Below are 24,365 nucleotides of genomic sequence, written 5' to 3'. Positions count from 1 at the left end.
TGAATACTTTAATATTTCTGTATTAGCAGTTGACCTTGGATGAATTACACAGCATGTGATTTTGTTAATATTTACATGATGTAATTCAAAAAATTATACTTATATTAATTTATATTAAAGGCGATAGATCATATGTACGTGATTATTAGTTGAATGGTTGGTAATATATATTTATTAAATAATTGGATTGAGAGAAAAAATAATTAAAAAATAATAATTTTATTTTTTTAATAAAATTATTAATTAATTTATAAAGTGTATTTGTAAAATATTAAAAAAAGTTTATCAAACAAACAACTTTTCGCTGTGATAACGTCGCGGCGCCTCTACAATTACTGTTGGGGCAAGGCAAGGCAAGGCATGGCACTGATTTCGTAACAGAGAAGGTGGACGAGGGAAGAGAGAATGGCACCCCACGATCTCCGCCGTCCGTTCAAACGACCGGCTATCTCCGACCAACAGAGGCGCAGGGAGCTCTCCCTGCAGCGCCAAGCACAGAATCGCCGCGACGCTCAGCAGCATGCCCGCTGCTTAGCCTCCACCCTCATATATCTCCAGTCCCCGCATCCCGAATCCACCTCAGAGCCCCAAGTCGAAGTCGAAGACGAAGTCGAGCTCGAAACCGAACCCGACCCTGAAGCTTTGGCGAGCGAAATCGATATTCGACAGGCCTCGAAGCTCAGAGGCTCCCAAGCTCGAAAATGGTTCGCTAGACAGCTTATGCTTCCCGAGTGGATGATCGACGTCCCCGATCAACTTGCTCAAGACTGGTTTTTATTCGTTCTCTTTTATTTCGAATTGATTTCATTATTTTTCGTAACACCATTATTGAATTTTGTTTTTTGTTTTGGTTAGGTATGTATTTGCAAGGCCTGCTGGGAAGCGATGCTTCGTCGTTTCGACAAACGGTACAACAGTTAGTAGGCTACGGAACGGTTCTAGACTGCACCATTTCCCATCTGCTTTACCCAACGGGGCTAGGAACAGAGATGCATCAGGCTCTGCTCAATCCTATTCTATTCTCGATTGCATCTTTCACGAGGTACCCACATTAAAAATGCGATTTTTTTTTTTTAAAGAAGGCCGTTGTTTTTGTTGTGATAAAATTGTTGTTGTGACTGTCAGTCGGATCATACATACTACGTGGTCGACATGGTTTGCTGGCGGGGATACTCTCTCTATGAATGCACGGCAGAGTTCAGGTTCTTTTGGTTGAACTCTAAGCTTTCCGAGACTGGTGCTTGTGACCCGCCTTCTCAATATCATAGATACAGGTTTAGTCTGGTTCCGGTTTATAATTGTGACCAGCTTGGTCTGTCTGCGGCCTATAGCGGAGAAGCCCCTTACGTGAAAGACGGCTTGTTATTTTATAATAAGTAAGATCTTTTACATTGATAGGGTGCCCGATTATAAATGCACTAACTTTCTAATGTTGCATCGGCGGAGATCTTATTACCAGTGTATTTTATATAGCTCCGTGGAAACTGTACGGTTTTCTGTTTCAATGCTGTTTATATCCCTGAAAGATGCCCATCTTTTGTTATTTACCCATAAACAACAGGACTTCATTTTTCTTTTTTTTGCATCGAATAATTCTTTGCTCCTGTGGGATTATAATTGGGAACGGTTTGGGCTTGCTGAATTGGCGAATTACCTACTTGAGTAGGAAGTCCTAGGGCATTGCGTGGGTATATATTTGGTTTTGTCGTACTCCCTGTTCTGAGAAATATCAGCAGCCTGGGTTGTTATTCCATCTTGGGGTTATTTTTGGCCTGGATTGGGAGGTAAGCTGTTCTGTTTTTTCTGGTTTATTATGGATGGCATGCAAATTGTTGAATCATGTACATGACTATCTCATTTGCGTGGATTTGATCAGTTTTGTTATTTACTGTTTTTGAGGAGTATGATGGGGCGAAAGCAAGATAGAACCTCAGGCTTATTTGATTCTTTGATTAGGGTGCAACAAAGGATGTGCAAGGGAGCGCAATTTTAACTTGCGTCCATGTACAGCCACTTCACACTTTTTGTCTTATTTTTAAATCCACAGTTCTCATGTTGTTGACCTAGTTGTATTACATGTTGTATTTTATCTTTTATGGCTTGTTAGATTCCTTTGGGCCTAACGGCACTTCCACCCCTCATAAATGTGGAGAGGTGGGTGAGTTTGAGGGTATATATCCTGTTGGGTGTGAGTTAATTACTGAGAAAAAAGATATATATATATATATATATATTTTTGTGAAAAAAATCTATGTCCTGCCTAATAGCACTTTCTATGTTTCTTTCTTAGGCATGCACATTACCAGACTGGAAATACACCGCTAGCATTAGTATGGAAGGATGAAAACTGCAGCCAATATGTCATTGACACAGATAGTAAAGGACAGATTCCAAGCCAACAACAGGTATCTTGCGACTGAGTTCCATCTTATTGTGTTTCAATTTAGTAGAATTTACAGTGTTTGAACATTGATTTTGTGTTGTGTAAAACACTTGCATTCTCATTGCCAAACATGGGATCTTGTTTAAAGTGTGCATTCTTAATGGAGTTTTCTTCATGTTAATTTGTTGCTGTGTAGTTTATGGGCAAAAATTTGCATCTTGGAGTGGTATGTATAACTTAATTCTTTGCAATCATTTTGTCTGGTACCAAACACATTGTTTTCTCTGCAGTTTTTCTGTCGCATGCTTCTTATTACGTAATAGGCATGAACTTTCCACATAGGGAATAAAGGCTTTACCAAATGGACACACTAAAGCCAATACTGCTCTACATATTGTACCAAAATGCTTACTCATAGATATCCTTCTTTCACCATTCCATACTGGATGCTTGGATATTCAAAGATGCCAGATATTGAATATTTATTATTAGTCGAGTTGAGATTGAGAAAGTCAACTCCATAGTCTTGGGAAGATCATTTGTGATGTGGATGAAAGGTACTGTTTGGATGGAATACCTAGAAATAGATTTGGCCACATTTTAACATTTATTTCTCACTCCTGGGATGTTTCTTCATACAGGAATGGGAATCACTGTTACCATGATTTTGTTGATGAAATGTATTTAAACAAGAGCTTTAGCTTGGATTATGTAACACCCCGTTCCCGTAGGATAGAGACGTTACTAACAAACATAATAAAATGCCCGGTAAAAAGACTCATTACTCTGAAATACCTTATTTATTGAAAGAAACTTAACTGAAAGGATATAAATAGTTAATAAATAAATACCTTATTTATTAAGGCACCAGGGGGTCAGGATGCGGCATGGGTGATTATTGACAGATTGTCAAAGTCAGCTCATTTCATTCCAGTTCAGATGACGTATTCTACAGACAAATTGACAGAGTTGTATGTACGCGAAATTGTCAGGTTGCATGGAATCCCTTCAAAGATTGTATCAGACAGGGATACTCGTTTCACTTCAGTGTTCTGGAGAAGTGTATAGAAAGAGTTAGGGACAGAATTGACCTATAGTACAGCCTTTCATCAGCAAACAGATGGGCAATCAGAGAGGACAGTGCAAATTTTGGAGGATATGCTTAGAGCTTGCATGATGGACTTCAAGGGCAGTTGGATTAAATACTTACCCTGATTGAGTTTGCATACAATAACAGTTACTAAGAGAGCATTCAGGCGGCCCCATATGAGGTTCTTTATGGTCGTAAGTGTCGGTCACCCCTTTATTGGGATGAGGTTGGAGAACGTAGAATCCTTGGGCAGGAAATTATTCAAAATATGCGTGAAAAGATAGTTGTCATTCGGAAAAGGCTCGCCATTGCGCAAGAACAACAGAAAAAGTATGCAGATCAGAGGTGTCGAGAGTTACAATTTGAGGTAGGAAGCAAAGTATTCTTGAAAATTGCGCCGATGAAGGGAATCATGAGGTTCAGAAAGAAGGGCAAGTTGAGTTCGAGATATTTTGGACCCTTTGATGTACTGGAGAGGATTGGAGCTACAGCTTATAGGTTGGCTCTTCCACCATGGTTGTCTGCGATTCACGATGTTCTTCACATCTCCATGCTTCGGGAGTATATACCAGATCCGACACACATTTTAGAATACGAACCTCTCCAAGTTCGCGAGGATCTCACCTACGAGGAGTTTCCAGTTGGGATCCTTGCACAAAAGAATCAAGTCCTTTGTAAGAAGACCATTTCGATGGTCAAAGTACTTTGGAGTAACCATACGGAAAAAGAGGCTACATGGGAACTAGAGGAGGACATGAAGAACAAGTACCCATACTTGTTTGATTGAGGTACGTAATCTCGAGGACGAGATTTTTCTTAAGGAGGGGAGATTGTAACATACGAACCTAGAATTTAGGTTAAGTCAGTTAGAAATTATTTAGTTATGTTATGATTATATTTATTCTTTTTATTAAATTATCTCTATGGTAAGATTTTAAGTAATTAGATTGCTACGACACGTTTTCTAGAAAGATTAGTAATGTCTAGTGCCTCGTATAGGTCACGAGCTACGACGTGAGATTTCTGAAGCAGCGCTAAGAGGTAAATAGTATGATCATATAAGTGTACACGTAATGTAAATATTATAATTGGGTATGATAATATGATATGGTTTTGATGGTTATCTACGTTGCGCTAAGAGCCAAGTCAAGGTTAGATTGCTTTCACGAACTTCTATGAATTACGATGATTTACATGAAAGTAAGCCTATATATATGTTATGCTTTTACGGATTGTTGATTGATGGATTGAATGTTACAAAAATCACATGGAAATCATGATATGATCATATAATAATTTAAGATAGGTATTCTATGAATTAAAATAGCCAGATCATGCATGCTTCATTCATGTAGTACTTAGACCATATATGCCATGTATTGTTCATGCAATAACTTAAGTCAAGCATGCCATGTAATAAATAGCCTAATCATGTATGACATGTTCATTAGTTCTCAGATCATGCATGCCATGAAATGTCATAAAATGATTAAATCATGTTAGGCCATGTCATGTTATACTATACCATGTACAAGAATATATCATGTTATGCCATGCCATGTACAAGAATATGCCATGCTAGAAAAGTCTAAGAAGTCCAAGAAAATTATCATGCATCAAGAAAGATAAACATTTTAAGGTAACACGGATCCAAGCGTGTTTACCACAGTTATGCTAAGACGGTACCACGGACTCAAGCGTGGTTACCACAAGTTAAGTGAAACACGGACTCAAGCGTGTTTCACTCCATGTCATGCAAGTTAAGTGAACATGGACCCAAGCATGTTTCACTTCATGTCAAACAAGATAAGTGAAACACAGACTCAAGCGTGTTTCACTCCATGTCAAGCAAGATAAGTGAAACACGGACTCAAGCGTGTTTCACTCCATGTCAAGCAAGATAAGTGAAACACGGACCCAAGCGTGTTTCACTCCACGTCAAGCAGGATAAGTGAAATACGGACTCAAGCGTATTTCACTTCATGTTATGCAAGTTAAGTGAAATACGGACTCAAGCGTGTTTCACTACATGACAAGTTATGTGGTGCCATGGACTCAAGCGTGGTTCACCGTGAAATAAGTACAATTCAAGATAAACAAGTTACTCATGCATTCACGCTTCATGTTTGCCATGATTATGAGTGTTTCCACCCATGTTAATCCATGAATGTTATATGAAAGTTATGATAAGGCTTTAAAAACCAAATTTATGCTAAGCTAGATAGTATTTTACGGTATGATGTATTATTTACTGAGTTTTCGACTCATTTTTATTGTTTGTCTTTTTGTTTTCTTCTATGTTGATTGCCACAGATGGTGATTATGATGATGCAGAGCTGGATGGCCAGGAGTAGATTTAGTATAAGGACTTAGAGATGAATAAGTGTCATTTACACAAGGATTAAGTTTCTTTTATGTCATTTCAATAATTAGTCTTGTTTAAGATTAGCTCATGTTTTGCTTTATTCAGTTTCAAGTTTCAAGACTATTTATATCCTTTCAGTTAAGTTTCTTTCAATAAATAAGGTATTTCAGAGTAATGAGTCTTTTTACCGGGCATTTTATTATGTTTGTTAATAACGTCTCTATCCTACGGGAACGGGGTGTTACAGATTAGTTCATCTATCGTTCTTCTTTTAAGATAATGCTTTATGACAATAGATTACTATGTACCAGCTGTCTAGTTGATGGACTTTAATAACAGCTGTTATTTTAGCAAAAATGAAATAATGTTTCATGCCATCAATGTTCTTTTGGAAGCTTGCTCTTGTGGACTAGGTTTAAGAAGATAGAATAGAGAAATTTAGATTTCTAGGTCAACAAATTTCAGTACCTTTTGATACATTTAATGTCTTCGCAAACCTTATGATACCTGTAGCATGTATCACAAAAGATAAGATGACTATGTATTGTGATTAATTGATTTTTTTTTTATTGGGCCAGGTAGTTTTGGAGCTACAAGATAATGGGAGCTTGGCCACATCAGACGATCCTCCTGTGGTATTTGGCTGCTTAGATGGGGGATTTATGCAGAAGGTTTGATTATCGGAGTGTGCCTTTTGCAGTTTTTAATAAAATTTTTGCTACTGACGAAAACTTGATTAGCCTACTTGGTGAGTGATTTGATGACTGTTGGTGTCAACTAAGTCAAATGACTGTCTATACCTACTAAGTGATTGTAATGCATCCTAGAAACAGAAATAGAAAATTCTAGACATGCTTAGTGTCCATACATGTCTCTTCATGACTTTTTTCTTTTTTTTTTAACAAGCCAATTCTTTAATATGTATGTACACGCAGTCAGGATTGTGTTCTGGAAATCTTCTGCGCTTTGCAATCAGGAATGGAGGATTGAGTTTTGTGGATGGGAAGCTTGAGAAGGCTGATTTACATTATCTTGGCAAGTCCAATCGAGCACGTGCTTTTGCAGATAGTTACTCGAAGGTTTGTACAAACATTCATCTCCCTAGAGCTGATTGGGGTCCTGATACATCTCAGATGTTGATTACCTGGTCCAAAAAAATTACTAGATTCTTGCAATTTGTGAAGGAAACGCCTTAATGTTGTAAAAACAGTAGTTTTAACCGCCTTGGGAGTTGGGATAGTTTCTTATGACTAACCAGTGTAAGGTAGGTAAACCTGCACTGCTGGAAGCAAGGGGAAGGTCTTGTTGCTGTTGTTCTGTTATGCTTGCCTGTTCCCTTTCAGTGTCATGAGAGTAAATATAAAAGAAAAGGATTAAAAAGATTATGCCTTGAGAATGCTCAGCTTGTTTGCTCAATACATGTACTTATGAACAGATGGGAGATGTTATTCTTCGTTTGCTAAATTTCTCTGTGATTTGTAGTTGGTATTCCCAATATTGCTAATTGGGTTCTGGATGGCCATTCTATCCGTGCACAGGCTGTATAACTAGCTATTTTTTTATATGTTTTCTTAACCTCAAAAGAAAAAAAGAATTTAATTTCCTGCGCTCTCTCTCTCTCTCTCTCTCTCTTCCCTCTACCCCCCTCCCCCACTACTTAAAACCCACCTTCATATTTTTTATAATCGTATTAATGTAAAATGATTTCTTTAACGGCTTTCTTTTTGGGGTTTACACTTGCAGGTTATGTTCCAGTATATGGCTCGGCATTCTCCTATAAGATATGATGATCTGATAGGATCTATTAGCTCTTCAATTGATCAAGAAAACAAACCTTCCGATGTGCAGATGGATGGTTGATGGGGACCATCGGTGATAGATACCGGAGGTTCATGTCCTGTGAGAATCAGAATGCTATTCATGGTCTCCATGTAGGTCTTCTACAAGCAGCATGACGCCATTGCGATGCTGTACTCTCCCAAATGCTCCCATCATTTGTGATTCAATACTGAAGCTGACTCATATTCTTGAGACTTGATGGCAATCATAGCTACAGAATTTTTTATTTGGATCAGACAAGCGGTTATATACTTGTATTTGTTTGTGAGCCACTTATGGACTGCTGGAATCGTTTGCTTATAGTAATGTGAGATTTTTGCCACTTGCGGTGGCTTTCTTTCAGCGATTGGCATTTGTACAAAGACCCATGTAAGGCAAAAAGAGTTTTGGATACTAAGGTCTTTTCATGAGCAAATAGCCTTATTTCCATTAGAAAGAATTTTGGTTGCCACATCGGTTACCTCTAATAATTGGAATGTGCTTGACACCTTCAAACTGTTACCTCTTGTAGGTTTCACGATACAATACAAAGGTGGTTAATGAATGTGGTTTTCTGAAACAATAACACTTCCAACCATTGCACTCCAAGTGGTTGTCATGACTCATAACTATCGTTTAATGAAAAATAAAAAAAACACGCAAGAAACAGCTGCAAGCTATGACAATAACTATTATAATCTTAATTACTTTTATTAAGTGTACAGTATAATTACATCCAGATTCATTTTATTTTGCATGGATCAATCAAGCATAGAGATTTCTCTAAAAGAATTTCAAGGTACATTTCACGACGCCAGAGTGGTTGGTGCACAACTGTCATGCACACAAGCCAAGACATCTTTGTATTCCCTCGAAATGGTGAAGGAATCATAGACATTGCCGTCACGGCTTTTCTTGTACTCGAAGAGCAGAGAAGAGTGATTGAATGCAGTGAGTTTGACAAAGCCGAAGTCATAGTCTCTGTAAATGCTCCAGTTGGGTATTGCTGTGGTGAACTCTGATAAGTGTCTCCCTCCCCCTCCAACCACAACGTGAATTGTGCCATTCATGGTGCCTGAATAATGTGACTTTTCTGAATTCACGCATTGATTCTACACCGCCAGCATTGATATAAAAAAGATTAGAGAAATGCATGGAGGCCATATCAACATTCAAACTTGTTGATACTAATAATCTCGAAATCCAAAAGAGAAATAGTTTTAATGCAAGACAAGAGTTGGCTAATAGATCTGACAAGTTTATATCTCTAATCAGCTCATGGTAAATCAATGAGTTATAGATTAACGTTTGATTGACTAAAGCTACACATGCAAGTACGGCATCGCGGAAATTGCATGTTTCCATGGATCACATGAAAGCTCCATGTATCTCATGAAAGCTCATGTATCTTGTAGTATCCATTACCTGGTAAATAGGACATGTTCTTTCGTAGTTGTGGACATGGCCATAAAATGCGATGTCTACCCTGTACTTCTGCCAGAGCTTCTGCAAGCTTTCCCTTCCCATGGGCTCTTCAAATGAACCCTCCTTGGCATACCAATCGTTAGAGGAATACCCAAGGACACGGTGAGCAGCAAAGATTAACCATGGTTGTTTCCGTCTATCTGCTGATGCAAGGCAATGTTCAATGAACTTGTACTGTTCTGTTCCCTCCCTCCAGTCATGCTCACTGTCAGCTATACAGAAGTGAAACATGCCATAATCGGTTGAATACCTGCAGATTTAGATAAATCTTCGTCACAAAGCACAGAAAGAAGGGAAAACAATAATCACTACAGAAAATATAGGGATGTTAGAAACAATGGGCCAAACTGATCTGTTGAACAAGATATGGCAGGGATGCAACTACCCTTATCAGTTTAAGCAAACACAAAACCCAGGTGCCGGTTTCATAGGAAATGGCTATATTAAAAGAGAAAACAGAAGTTTGCAAATAAAAAAATTATAGGAGAAAGTTTCCATGCTGGCACAACTCCCACATACCAAATATGCCATAAAGGAAAAGGTGGCTTTACTTCAAAACATGAGGGAATCAACAACCACTTTCTAATGAAATAAACTGTTCTTAGGTGTTGTGTGAGCTAAACGCGAGTAATATTTTTACCAAGTGTAAAATCGTAGTTTGCAGCTAAGTGCAATGTCTAGTTGCTTGAGTAGAGTAATCTTTTGGGGAACCATGTGTATGTAATCTTAACTTCTACTGTCTACTAATCCTGAGGATGTTTCCTGTGTATTCTTGACAAGGAAGGTTTATTCTTCCATCTGCGCAACTGCATTGTTGAGCCTCTTTCTAATATTTTAACACTTCAACATATGCATCTGATAAATTGGAAAAATATAAAAGCAATTTACCAGAACTTGGCTCTATTCTCAGCAGGAACATAGAACATGGTCTCAGCAAGCACACCGCATTCCCCCCCTGAATCCATATTTTCATAGAAGGATCCTGTGTCCGGCCAGTCACGTTCATGATTACCACTGCCAGATAATCAAATAAAAGATCAATATCATCAAGTTACACCAATCTTACACCAAATGGAAAGAAATAACAAACAACTGCAAAAACCTTGCAATCATATATGGGACAGCTGATGCAATGGGCTCCACCTGCGACGTGAATTGGTCCCACTGTGAGATGTATCCATTTGCATAAGTTATATCTCCAATATGGAAAACTATGTCAATATTTTTCAAGTCCTTGATGAGCTGGTCAGTGGTATTCAGTGCTCCTGGCTGATAATCGTTGTACTCATTTGACCCATCACGCTCAGCCTGAAAATGCCAAAAGAAACTTCTGTCATGCACAAGAGATCAATTTAACCATCATCAACAATCACATAATTGCTAGTGAAGGGCTAGCATTTGGTTCTTAAACTCCGAGTAATGATCTTAATCACCCTCAGGATGCAAGTACCAGTCAAGATCAGAAACCAGTAAGTGAAAATTTTAGAATCTTCTAGTCCTCTTATTTTACAAACTATAAGATATCAGCAGGTGCCCACATGGCAAGGTCAGTAGATAGATTCAAGGTTCGACCTTAATCTAGTCCCGTGTCTAAAAATATGAGTATATAAACTACCTTCAACCATTAGTTGAATGTGACTTGAGTGAGTTTTCGTTACATGTCTATATAACAGGACCTCTGCAACGCACATTGGTTTCTTCGAGGTAAAGAAACACATCCTATGTCAGTTTAGTTTTAGGAAAAGTGACCTCCTCAGAACAGAATGCTGCTTTTCGGAAAAACAAAAAAAAATGTCTGATAGCTTGCTTCATTCCTAATAATTTGCTTAAAAAAGCCTACAACTGAAAATAAGATACAATATAAACAATTCCTTAACAACTTCTAATTATCTAGTAAGTCGTTATTCTTATTATAATCGTACAACAACCAAATTTTAAAGTTAAAACTAAGATTGGCCAAGATAAGCCATGTTAAAGCTCATCTAGCATCCAACCCATGCCACATGCACCGCTACAATTCTTCCATATATTACTACAAGCCATGAAAAATTCCATCAAATATCTGAGAGTCATGGTTTTTTATGTCTCACTTGCCAGATCACAGTTTTCATTCATATGGCTTCTGTATGATATCGACATAAGGGCAATTATACAGAGGGATGGAAATATATTTCACGGATGGAAAAGCATCATGACTGTTTGATTTTCAACCATGCTTTAGGAACAAATAAAAAAACAACCTTCCAATCAGGGCTTCTCAGGGAAAAATGATGATATCCATTGCCACAGTGCCCAAAAATTGATGATATGGGCAGGCAATAATGGAATATAAAATATTTGTAAAGGCAACGATGAAAATAATTGAGTCAATAAACCAAAGATGGTTACAGGCACCAGGAAATTATTATGGGTAAAATTGTTGGTAAGCAAGATAAGTTTTATTAATGATCAAGAAAAAGAAACAAAGGCATTATCAAGGTAGACATGGAGAGTTGGAGTATACATCATAGATTCATATACACCTAATGAGAGAGAGAGGATATCAAGAAAGCTTGGAAGCTATAGCCAGAAATGGGATAAAAATAAGCACATATCTCATCGCTTTTTCTATATATCATATTAGAACAATCCTATTAGTAGATGTCTTAATTCGCAAATATCATGATATTGTATAGAAATTTGTTTTCTATAGTTACTACTAAATTTAATTCAGTCTATACTCAGTCCTACCTTCCCCATGTCGCCAAATATTATCACACGTTGTAGTGAGCCCTGTCCAGGATATGGAGATGATCTAAAAGAATAGGTTTTGCTCCAGATATATGAACCATTAGATAAAAGATGGCCCATCCTATAAGTGTACCTGAAATACCATCATAACAACCTTCAACAGATTCAGATAGTTCCAAATATTTGAGGATAGGTTTATGTCTAGAAAATGAAATAACACATACACAGAGTTTGGCCACAAATTTACTAAGAAACTTGTGTGTATGAAACCTTGATCACGCCAGCCTACCGTGCGTGCAGGTGAACCTGCAGAGTAACAAGGAAATCAAGTAATGCAACTGCCTTGCAAACCCCCTCTATTGAATTATTACAACAAATGAAGTCTAGGTTGTAAAAACTTATGCTCATAGTGATAAGAGATCATGCCTAGAAAACAAAAACTGGTCCAACTGGAAACTAGAAGCAAACAAACTAACTATTAATTGTTTCTAGCTATATATATATATATATATATTCCTAAAAACTGGTCCACGGGCTACCCACCAGTGCGTAGCCCAAGTGGTAAGGGTGAACTTGTGTGCATGAGCCCCATGTCACTGGTTTGATTCTGCCTGAGATCGAACTGCAATTTAAGCGGGAGGCCATGTCGGTGGGTTGCTGTGCTAGTCTCCCTGGGGGTTTAGGTTCCATGGTTGAGTCCTAAGAGCTTTGCCGTGGGATGGTTCCCCCGTCATCAATATATATATATTCCTAGAAACAATTGAATATATATATATATATATATATATATGCATGTATGTGTGCGCGCACTTTTTTTTTTAGTAAAAATATTATTGATAGAACTAGGCAAATGCCCAAGTACATAGGACGCGCACACACATATAGACACATATACATATACATACACATACATATATCTACACACTACTGTATTCTAAAGAAAGGCTAGAAAGGGCTACAATGAAGTATTGTTTATCGAGAAGAGTCTTTCAGTTTTCTTTGAAACCTAAACTAATATTATAATGTGAGCAACATGATTGGCAGCAATTCTCAAATATATTAGAAAACAGATGATTGCGTTGTCATATTTTATTGATAGAATGGCTATAAATCAAGGACTTTTTTCATCATGAATAGCTTTCTTGAAAAAATGAATTAAATGGATCAAGCATTGTGCAATCAACTTGCAATTTATTGCTGTGCAATGTGGTGCAGTCATGGGTGGATTGAAACGAACAATACCACACATGCTGTTCTGATCAATTGTCAATGTTGCAGCCGCTGATTGAATTTGGGTTTTCCCCTTCACACCCCATTCAACAAATGGAACGGCTTCATTCAATGCATAGCCACTAGTCCAGGTTACTGTCATCTGTATAGCATCAATATTTTACGTAACATTCTGTTTGTATAGTAAATATAAGTATCCTGCATGTCCAAACTGGTCTCAAGAACCCAAAGAAGAGATAATTTATAAACTTTCAACAATAGCTGGAGGATCACTTATTTATATGGAAATGTGTTTGGAAATTCCTGTAGTAAAGGTAACAGTGGGGCAGGGACTGGGAAAAGCATCATCTTTGTGTATAACAAACTGAGATTTATCAACTTCTTGCACAAAGGCTTCCTGATTAACTAGTGTAGAACTCATAACGACCAAAATGAAGGGGAAAAAACTAATTACAGCAAGTTTCTCTTTGACATGCATATTGCTTAGGGGTGGGAGCTAATATTCAACACCCATCACAGGATTTTACAGCATTATTAATTTTAGTAAACTTACTTCATTCCAAGACTTCCCTTGAGCAAGGCGTGGATATAGAGGTGCCTTAGGATTGGCAAATGATATGAAACTTGAAACTGCCACCAGTTTAGGCTGCAATATTCAGTAGCATTAATTTCTTATTTGCCTAAATTAAAACAAAACAGGTTAATCTGAACTGTAAGAGATGAAGTAACATGAAGTACAGAAACCTTCACAGAGATCTAAGGTGAGAAGATACAGGATAAATACAGTCCAATCAAAGATTATATGAACATATTAATGAAGCCTAAGAACAGCCAGGAACCGTGGACACACATTTGACAAACCACCAGAAAATAATGCAAAGGAGAAATCTGCCCGCTGATTGATCAACTGGAACTTCAAATCAGCTGTTCCAGAGTTTGTATAATTTGAATTGGAGGAATTTGCGTACTTGAACTGGAACACAGATATTCAGTGTCACGTAGGTTAACTAGAGAAGTTAAAAAAAAAATTATCGAAACCCATATTGAGGAATTTGCCAGTTTTCTGTAATCTCAGGTTTTCTAAATTCACACTGGGCACACCTTTATTGGACTTGAGCATATATATGGAGCCTGATCTTCATCATTCACTGGTAGACAGGTTGACGAGCTGCCATTTCAAAACAAAAATATTCCTTTAATTTATGCATTAACAGAAGATGCAAACTTTTCAACATTATTGTCCTCCAAGTGCACAGGTTTGGTTCTCCCCATGAATATTATCTCCATACAAAAAATGACTACCATCTTCAAAATGAAAAGTCCGTGGAAAGCCAAGTAATTAGATTGCACTATTCAGTCTTATTTGTGTACTGAAAATTGACTGGCTTGACTGGACAAACTGGTACAGCTAGAGATGTAAATTACTTGAAGTTTGCTGGAGAAAAAACTGCAATCCAATCATTCACAGAGGCATCTGGGTTTTTTAGATTCACAGTCACCCATTCAGTATCCTCACCCTGTAATCATGTAAAGAAAACCACACATAAAAAACTTCATACCGCTACAAAAATTGGCATATCGTGAACATCAAAACTCGAAGGTAACCAATCAAAATTCAATGAGGTTTTACCAGACGACAATGAATTCATCATCCATGCTATAATCAAGACACGTCACCTAACTGTATTTAGCAAATGCATCCAAAAACTTCATCCACTGCTAGATTAGCCAATGGACTATCACAAATCACAATATAAACCGTACCAACATAAAACTAGCATGGCTTTATTATATGATGGGCGCAATTAAGGCGCCACAAAAAGCGGAAGCACTTTGATTCCCGGTCTACATGACAATCAATGAGCCAAAGTAGAAGTACTTCATCCTAATAGAAACTATATTTTAATACAATTAGAACTAAACTAAAAATCTCAATAACTTTGACCTTTCATATAAATTAGGCTTTCGCCTTCTAATTTTCAAAAAGTAACTTCTGAAAGATATTTGCTTTCGCTACTGAATGAAAACTACAAAAAATCATCTTTTTGATAAAGGACTATTGCAATTTGTACCTGTAACCCGAGAATCTGAGGGCTGGCTTTAATGGAGACAGAGTCACGCAGTGCGAGAGTGGTCTTGAGAATGGCAATATTGGACAGTGGCTGCTCGTCGAGCCCTCTAACGTGAGCAAAAGCGAAGCTCAAGCTTGCCAAACACAAGAGGTACACAATCATGTAAAACTTCAGGCAACGAGCTAAGCTCTCTTCCATTTCCGGGACTGCAAAGGAGAAACAATCTCCAAACCCCAAGAAGCAAACTGAATAATGGTCCTTATACTGAGTTCGTACAATTTATAATAATATGCCGTTTAGATGCCCAGGATTATCCATTTTTCCTTGTTTGACTTTTTTGTATTCCTTCTTTTTATGGGTTTTGGATTTTCTTTCAGGGCTGACAATGAGAAATGGAATGTCGTCAGAGGTTACATGGAAGGAAGCAGGGAAAGTCTAGCTTCAGTTGTAAGAAACCACGACTGGTCTATGTAGTTTCGTAGACTTACGCAGAAGCCGTTGAATGGAAGGTGTCATGTGCTTAGATATATTGAAGATAATTTTAACCAGCAAAGATAGCAACGAGCACTTTCTACAACACATTTTATAATTATTGAAAAATTCTATAAATCAGCTACTATTCGCATCACATACTCCACACTAATAACTTTTTATAAAACATGGGATAATTTATTATAGGATGTATAGATATTTTTTTATAAGATGTGAAGTGTAAATTGTGAATAGTGACTGAATAGAAGAATTATTTTATAATTATATTTTAAAATAAACATATTTTTATAAAGTGATATTATTTTTATAAAGTGTTACATGAATATACTTTTTTTTTTTTTGTAAAAATATATCTAGTTTATCATATAATTATGTAAAGTGTTGTAAAAAATATTATATATTTATTATTTTTTAATTTAATATGGATTTCATACAATAGTATACTTAATTAAATAGAGTAAAGTAAAGTATAGTTAGAGTTCGAGTTAAAGACTTATGCTTTAACTCGAAATGCTATAGCCACTGATTGTTGGGTCCCGATTGCGACCTGGTAATTTTTTTTACTTAATAATTAGGAAATATTTTTAGTAATGTTGCAATTATTTTATAGAAATATTTAAAAATATTAAAAAAATGAATGAACAAAAAATAAAAATAAAAAAAATAAAAAAGAAACTTTGTTCTTCTTGGGACAGTCTGGCTCTTTCAAAAATTTATGTTGATAGGAGGAATGGAACTTAATTATTTATATTATATTTTTAATATACATAAGTAATTATCTATTTATATTTTCATTCTTCAAATATATTTTTTCTTGTCCGATAAAATAGAAAATACCTATTACTATGATATTGTAAAATGTAGAGTTTTGGATACAACATGAATTCCCCCACTAAGAATATTATCAATGTGCTTGAAGCCTTGAAGCCCTCTAAATCATTAATTGCAGCTAGTAGGCATTACGATACAATACAAGGTGATCAAGGAAGGTGATTGATCATCAAGCTTTATTCTGACTGAGTGACAATGTAATAACTTTGACCATCCATAGCCATTTATTGAATTACAATACAACAACTCTGAAAGAAAAATACATCTCGTATCAGTTTGCTTCTGCAAATTTACAACAGACATAAGAAACCCAAGAAAAAAGAGACATTCTCAAGAGGCCAAAGTGCTCGGTGCACAGCTGTCATGAACACAAGCCAAGACATCCATGTATTCCCTTGTAATAGTGAAGGAATCATATACCTTCCCGTCACTACTTTTCTTGTACTCAAAGAGCAGATAAGAGTGGTTGAATGCTGTCAGTTTTGTAAAGCCAAAGTCATAGTCTCTGAAAAGGCTCCAGCTGGGTATTTCTGTGGCAAAGGATGATAAATGACTACCTCCACCTCCAGCGACAACATGGATTGTTCCATTCATGACGCCGGAATAGCTCGTGTTTCCAGATTTGACGCATGTATTCTATAACCCCGACATTGATGACAGACAAAAAAGGTTAAAAAATGGCATGGAAGTAATGTTGCTGTTTGGTCTAGAAATGTTATTAGACAATATAATTTAAATAATTGAAGTTACATTTTAAACTTGTGGAGATTTTTGCAGCATCCATTACCTGGTAAATGGGGCATGTTCTTTCGTAGTTATGGACATGGCCAAAAAAGGCAATGTCTACCCTGTACTTCTGCCAAAGCTTCTGCAAATCGTCCCTTCCCATTGGCTCTGAATATGCACCCTCCTCGGCATACCATTCATTAGAGGAATAGCCAAGAGGCCTATGAGCAGCAAAGATCAACCAAGGTTGCTTCCTTCTATCCACAGTTGCAAGGCAATGCTCAAGGAATCGGTACTGTTCTGATCCCTCCCTCCAATCATGTTCACTGTCCGCTATGCAAAACCGAAACATGCCATAATCTGTTGAATACCTGCTCATTGAGTTGGAGTTTCCATCATGAATCTCAAAAGGAAAAATCATTGTACAAAAAACAAAGGAATGCTTTAAGTTGCTACTAATCCATCGGGTAACTCGAAAAACGTATATGTGATTGTTTTTACCAAAAGTTGGCTCTGTTCTCAGCAGGAAAGTAGAAAAGGGTCTCAGCAGTCACACCGCACTCCCCTCCAGAATCTGTATGTTGATAGAAGCCTCCTGAATTTGGCCACGTACGTTCATGATTACCGCTGCATGATAACCAATAAAAGATTACATAACTTAACACAGAGATGAACTTAATTATTTGGAATTTATTGTTACAAGATTATGATCAGATGGAAACAAGTAACGGGGCAAACCTTGCAACCATAAATGGGACAGTTGATGCAATGGGCTCAACCTGTGACATGAATTGGTCCCATTGTGAGATGTATCCATTTGCATAAGCTAAATCACCAATAACGAAAACTATGTCGATGTTTTTCAAGTCCTTGATGAGTTGGTCAGTAGTATTCAGAGATCCTGGCTGATAATCAGCATACATAGTTGAACCATCACGTTCGGCCTGATATACAGAGGAAATGATTGAAATTAATCTCTTATTAATTAAACTCTTGGCAGAGGTTTTCAAGTACCCTCCCAAGGCTATGGAGATATCAGCAAGTGATTGAAATTCTCTCTTTTAAATTGCTGAGCAATAGATTTCATTCAGTCAATTCTCATAACTACCTTCCCAAGGTCGCCAAATATTACGACACTCTGTGGCGAATCCTGTCCAGGATAAGGGGATGATCTGAAAGAGTAGGATTTGCTCCAGATATATGAACCATTCGATAAGAGATGACCCATTCTATAAGTGTACCTGAAATACCATCATAACCAACTTTCAATAGATATCTTCGGTCAACAATTTAGGATAGTTTTATATCAAGAAAAATGTATAAAAACATACACAAAGTTGGGCCATAAATTTTTCAAGAAACTCGTATGTATGAAACCCTGATCACGCCACCCTACCGTCCGTGCAGGAGAACCTGCAGAATACCAAGGAAATCACATTATGCAACCGCCTTTCGGCTCTCTTTGAATCCGAAAGCAGATATCAATGAACTTGGTATGTCCCAAAACATTAGAACTTTAAAAAATATGATTCAAAACAATGCTCAAGGAAAGTTGTTGAAAGGTTTAAATTATAAATATAAAGATTACACTCATGGACTTTTGTCATCCTTAAAAACTTTCTTAAAAGCAATGAACTAGTTATTTATTGCAAAAAAAGTAGGCAATACTCGTGGGTAGATGAAACGAATAATACCACAAAGGCTGTTCTGATCAATTGTCAATGTTCCAGCTGGGGATCGAGCTTTAGCTTGTCCCTTCACAGCATATTCAACAAATGGAACGGCTTCATCTAATGCATATCCACTAGTCCAAGTTACTGTCATCTGCAAATATCGTCAAATGATCATTGCTTGAATCATTTGTATACATGTGTCCTTTTTAGTCCAAAATATGTATGAAAAACCCTCCCGATAGTGTTGAAATTTCCTAAATCAAGTCTTCTTTGGGTTTTATTACTAAAAGGGATGGAGAAAAGAAGATTTTATAGGTGTTGTTAACAGTTGTGAAATGAACTTACTTCATCCCAAGACTTCCCTTGAGCAAGACGAGGATATAGAGGTGCTTTAGGGTTAGCAAATGTTAAGAAATTTGAAACTGCCACTAGTTTAGGCTGCAATATCAAGAAACATAATTTTTCATTAGCATGCACACACAGAACAAAATCTTGGTTAATCTGAACTGTTACTGATGCAGAAACATAAAGCAGAAAAAAACCTTTACAAGTATCTTAGAGGAGAAATGGACATACAGTTGACAAACCGCCTGAAAATAATACGAATGAGAAATCTGCCCTCTGATTGATCAACTGGAATTTGAGAACAGTTTTGCCAGTTTTTGTATACTTTGAATTGGAGTAATTTGCATACTTGAACTGTAAAGAACATCAAATACGTTAATTAAGAGAACAAAAAAACCAAAGAGAATTTCCATTTTTTGTCTGATTTTAATTTCAAGGTAGTTCACATTGGAGACACCTTAATCGGGCTCGAGCATATATATGGCTCCTCTTCTTCACCAGTCACTGGCGAACAGGTCGATGCGCTGCCATTTCATAACAAAAATACTCCTTCAACTTGAGAGCATTCACAGAAGAATATGCAACAAAACTCCTAAACATGATTCTAATTAAATTGCATTATATAATTCAATGGTATTATTGTGTACTGAAATTGAGTAGCTTGCTACATTGTATTAATGGTATTAAGAGATGTATAAGATTAGTACTTGAACTCTGCAGGAGAGAAAACTGCAACCCAATCATCCTCAGATGGATCTGGGTTCACAACATTCACTGTCACCCATTCTTTATCCTGACCCTGTAATCATATAAAAGAAAAGAAAACACCCAACAAATTATTAAGACTTTTGCATAAACAATATTGATATATCATCATCAACACGAATAATCGAAAGATAAATTAATCATAAAACAACGCACGATGTTTGCATGTAATCATGTGTAGATACATCCAAAAAATATTGTACTTGTTGTCAGATTACTCAATTATTTATCAATAAGGGAAATGTTTTATATAATCATAGACTGTCACGCATTCCGTTGAAAAAAAAAAATGATAAATATGGAATTCACATTAAAAAAACTCTATTTTTTAATAATAAATTAATTATTATTATTATTATTTTTTTTAAAAAAATGTGTGATGCTTGCATACCTAGGACTATTTCTAGTATTATTCTTATCAACAAACAATTATAATTTTTGGACCACATTTTATTATTGATATATACATATATATTATAAACACTTACAATATAATTCCCTGTACGTGGTGTTATACAAACAACCCCATATAAAAATATTTTTTTGTAAATCATAAGATCATGCTCATTCCGATCCAATATTGAAATGTTAGGATTCCAAATCTGATAAATTTATCTGAATTTTTATTAAAAATATGAAAATGATATTGATCATGATAAGCTTTCATTAATATCAGGACTTGGAAAGATTAAAATATAAATAAAAATAAAAATTTCTTAATCATCTAATATAAATAAAAATAATAGTTTTTTAATCATCTTATATAATAATATTATTCTTAAGATTTCCATGATCCACTGCATGGCGCATGCAGCCAACCTTCCATAAAATAATCAAAATTAACTAAGGACGTACTATCTTATCTAAAAAGTACTTCAAACTTCAATATTTAATTATGTTCTTAAAATATTTTAAATGCACGAGCTTATGTAATCTATATTATATATAAAGTTTTGCGTACGTCCATAATAAACGATTAAAATATGTGATCCTCTTACAATAGGATGGAAAAATTTTCAATCGAATAATTATAAATTCAATTTTATTTTAAGTGAAATTATCATCGTTTGTTGATCATGAAAATTTATCAGATATATTCTTAAATATTCTTGTATCAAACATGAGCCAAAATAATGATATATTCTACTTGATGAACTGTTCAACGTAATATTAATTAATGGGTCAAAAGAAGACTCTTTAATTTAAGTTTTTGGTATTTGTTTTGTAGGTCCAAAAATATACTTTTTGGTTAAAAAAAAAAACTAATTAATTAACTGACACTTTGGCTTTTGATTATAATAAAAACAGATCTTTTATACAACAACAACAACAACAATAATAATAATTATAATAATAATAATAATAACAGATCTATCACGTGCAATTTACCTGCGTTATATATCCTATATTTTAATTTTGAATAATACTAGATCTCCTGCTGGGGGATTTCACTGGGAGCTACCGCTCCCAGCTTTTTATTTTTTTATTTTTTTTAGTGGTTAAGAAAAAATTATTTAATATTATTGTAAATTTTTTATATTTTTTTAAGTATTTAAAAGTATTAAAAAAATGATGTGAAAAAAAAAAATTTTTTTTGATCTAGCGGGAGCTCCCAACGGTGGCCGTAGCAGGATTCTTTAATTTTTTACAAACGAGTCTGGTAACTCATTGTAGTTGTTAAAAGAGAATCTTAAGTATATAGTCTGCTTTTAAAAAGTATATATTATATACATTTGTTTAAAAAGAAAGCATGGGAATCACATATTCCCAAATTAAGATATATGATTATTATGAGATCATGCTATCCATATTTATTTGCAACACATGCATGGAATCCATGGATATTGGCGCATGGCCAACCTGTGCCATCACATGATGATGCTAGCTCCTTAATTTTTATTTTTTAATATATTGATCATATTTCTCGATGATGAGTGTAGCTTTTCTCTTCTATCTGACAGCCATGCATATATATATGGACTACATGAATGGCTAGTTCTTCCACCAAGCAAACCAAATCAAATATAATATACGAAATTCTTCCTGCCGACGAATATGCCAATATGGGCGGCCTGCTCCTAATTAATAACTCAATAATATTAATTACTCTTCTCATAATTTTTCTTCTTTTTTAAAGGAAAAAATTAAAAAAACAATTGGTACTATTAATATAGACAATATATATAGCTAGACACCATTTATTCATCATATATGGTAACCCACAAAAAGTTAGAAATAAATCCAGCGGTCCACAAAAAATCTAAATACTCCAATTTTCTCTAAGATTATAAATTAATATGGTTTTATATATATGATATGTTATATCAACTTTATAATAAAGATAGTTTTATAATCACGTCAAGTGACGTCAACTTGTAAATTTACTTTAGTTATATCTCTCTTTGTGGTTGCAAGATCTCACTACCCAAATATTGCACGAATAATTGAAGCTTAAATTACAATGAATTCACATTATGACATGAATAAAACGAGAGAGAAATTAATAATACTTAGCAGCGTGGAGCAGTACTCAATTAGCATACATTAATTGTACGTGGATGAGAAAAGGCAAGAGAGATACCTTCAAGCCAAGAATGAGGGGGTTGGCTTTGATGGAGACGGAGTCACGGAGGGCAAGAGTGGTTTTGTAAATGTCGATCTCAGAGAGTGGGTGCTCGTCAAATCTGCCATGACCGTGACCTGATGCCAAACCCATACTCCCCAACCACCAGAGCATCCCCATTGTAAACAACTTCATCATCATCAGGCCGCAGTTCCAGGCCGTGTCTGCCATTTTTGTTAACCTAATTTTTTTTGGCGTAGAAGGATCGGGGGAGTTCTGGAATGAGTGAAGAAATGCAGATAAGAGAAGAAGGAATAAACTCAGCTAGCTGAAGTAGTTTTAAGAAGCCATCAATAGAGGTTGCAAGGGGTTATTAGGCTGTGAGGTAGAGAAAGGCAACACCGGCGTGTTATATATATAGAGGAGTTAGTGGCCAAGATCAGACTCGATGATCACGAGCTTGAAATAAAAGAGTAAATTATTGTTGTCACAACGTGATTCTTAAAGTCTTCACAACCTAACTTCCATGTTTTACAGTACCATTATTGCATAATATCCTTTTTTACCGCGTCTTTCTTTATTACTATTTTGTTCTTGAAACTTTTCTTTTATCATCATCATGTTCCTGCATAATGATTAATGGTTATGATTTTATAACTTGCATAGAAAATAAAGGGATTCTGCTACAAAGTCATACATGGTGACTACCGCGCGAATACGTTATTGATTATATATATATATATAAATATATATTTTAAAAAATTCACAACTTCATTTAAAAATATTTTCTTAATTATTAAGTGAAAAAAAGAAGTGCGTACGATTTTGATCCTTTAAATTTAATTAACATCAAATTCTAATTAATTTTGTCTAGCTGTTATGGATCAATTCCTTTAATCTTACTTTTTCTAGATTTCTAAAAACAAACAATACAATTTTTTTTTTTGATAATCTACAACTCATTCATTGAAATAAATAAGTCCTTACAACATATTGTTTTTGTCAAACCAAACGCCTGGCTTACAAAAGAATGACAAAAATCCCATCACATTTGATCAATATCACTAACTTTCCAACCATGTCTTACCAATTGATGTGCAGCAATATTCCCTAGCCTATTAACATGCAAAACTTGAACTTCTTGAAAAAAAGTCATCATTCTTCGAATATGATCTTGGATTAGAAAATCAAAATTAGTAATATAATCATTTAGATTATTCAAAGCATTCACAAGAAGCAAACGATCTGTTTCAAGCATTAACTTTGGAACATCCCATTGGACACACAATTGCAATCCTCTAAGCATAGCAGTAGCTTCAATAAATTTAGAAGATATACCTCCCTTTACACTTTGCTGCAAGCAACTAGAACATCACCATTGTGATCTCGAAGAAGCACTCCTACCCTAGCTATATGTTGATCATAAAAGATTGTCCCATCAACATTCAACTTAAGATAACCTATTGGAGGAGAGTTCCAAGATACTACTTTCTTAATGTGATTCTGTGAAATATAAAAAACCTGAAACTGTTTGAATTCTAACTTCAGAGATAAAGTATTATTGACCACCATTTGTGTTCCAAGAAGGACCTCCTCATATATAAACTTGTTTCTTCTATACCAAAGAGTCCAAGCAATTGCAATAAAAGTAGTCAAATTCTCTTCAGAACATCTTTCCCGAGCCATATTAACCAAATCCCAAAAATTCAAACCAGAATCAACATTTCTATACAGCTGGAGTTGGTCTACATGCATCTGTTTAACATTAGGACAATAAAAAACAGCGTGAGCGACATC

At 35.7% G+C, this 24,365-nt stretch overlaps 3 protein-coding genes across 3 annotated transcripts; 1 reads left to right on the top strand and 2 right to left on the bottom strand.

The window, feature by feature from the left end:
- Positions 1-321: 321 nt before the first annotated feature.
- On the top strand, positions 322-8,019 carry LOC122281068 (snurportin-1). The gene is made up of 7 exons (XM_043092314.1): positions 322-770; positions 856-1,042; positions 1,126-1,376; positions 2,291-2,405; positions 6,417-6,509; positions 6,774-6,917; positions 7,582-8,019. Exons 1-7 carry the CDS (start codon positions 406-408, stop codon positions 7,696-7,698), a joined length of 1,272 nt encoding a protein of 423 aa, XP_042948248.1. The 5' UTR covers positions 322-405; the 3' UTR covers positions 7,699-8,019.
- A 317-nt stretch (positions 8,020-8,336) lies between these two features.
- LOC122281067 (nucleotide pyrophosphatase/phosphodiesterase-like) lies at positions 8,337-15,673 on the bottom strand. Its single transcript, XM_043092312.1, has 12 exons — positions 15,174-15,673; positions 14,527-14,618; positions 14,203-14,269; positions 13,952-14,074; positions 13,655-13,747; positions 13,114-13,243; positions 12,096-12,177; positions 11,872-12,004; positions 10,244-10,449; positions 10,030-10,155; positions 9,082-9,391; positions 8,337-8,768 (listed from the first exon to the last, which is right to left on the bottom strand). Exons 1-12 carry the CDS (start codon positions 15,369-15,371, stop codon positions 8,463-8,465), a joined length of 1,866 nt encoding a protein of 621 aa, XP_042948246.1. The 5' UTR covers positions 15,372-15,673; the 3' UTR covers positions 8,337-8,462.
- A 969-nt stretch (positions 15,674-16,642) lies between these two features.
- On the bottom strand, positions 16,643-23,007 carry LOC122282745 (probable inactive purple acid phosphatase 27). The gene is made up of 12 exons (XM_043094752.1): positions 22,587-23,007; positions 19,948-20,039; positions 19,698-19,764; positions 19,472-19,594; positions 19,241-19,333; positions 18,917-19,046; positions 18,554-18,635; positions 18,331-18,463; positions 17,961-18,166; positions 17,724-17,849; positions 17,284-17,593; positions 16,643-17,132 (listed from the first exon to the last, which is right to left on the bottom strand). The coding sequence occupies exons 1-12, from the start codon at positions 22,797-22,799 to the stop codon at positions 16,827-16,829; spliced, it is 1,881 nt and encodes a 626-aa protein (XP_042950686.1). The 5' UTR covers positions 22,800-23,007; the 3' UTR covers positions 16,643-16,826.
- Between the last annotated feature and the right edge of the window lie 1,358 nt (positions 23,008-24,365).

The sequence above is a fragment of the Carya illinoinensis genome, chromosome 11, assembly GCF_018687715.1.
Source record: "Carya illinoinensis cultivar Pawnee chromosome 11, C.illinoinensisPawnee_v1, whole genome shotgun sequence".
NCBI lineage: Eukaryota > Viridiplantae > Streptophyta > Magnoliopsida > Fagales > Juglandaceae > Carya > Carya illinoinensis.
Note: the sequence above shows the minus strand (reverse complement) of the source record. Positions and strands in the feature narration are given on the sequence as shown.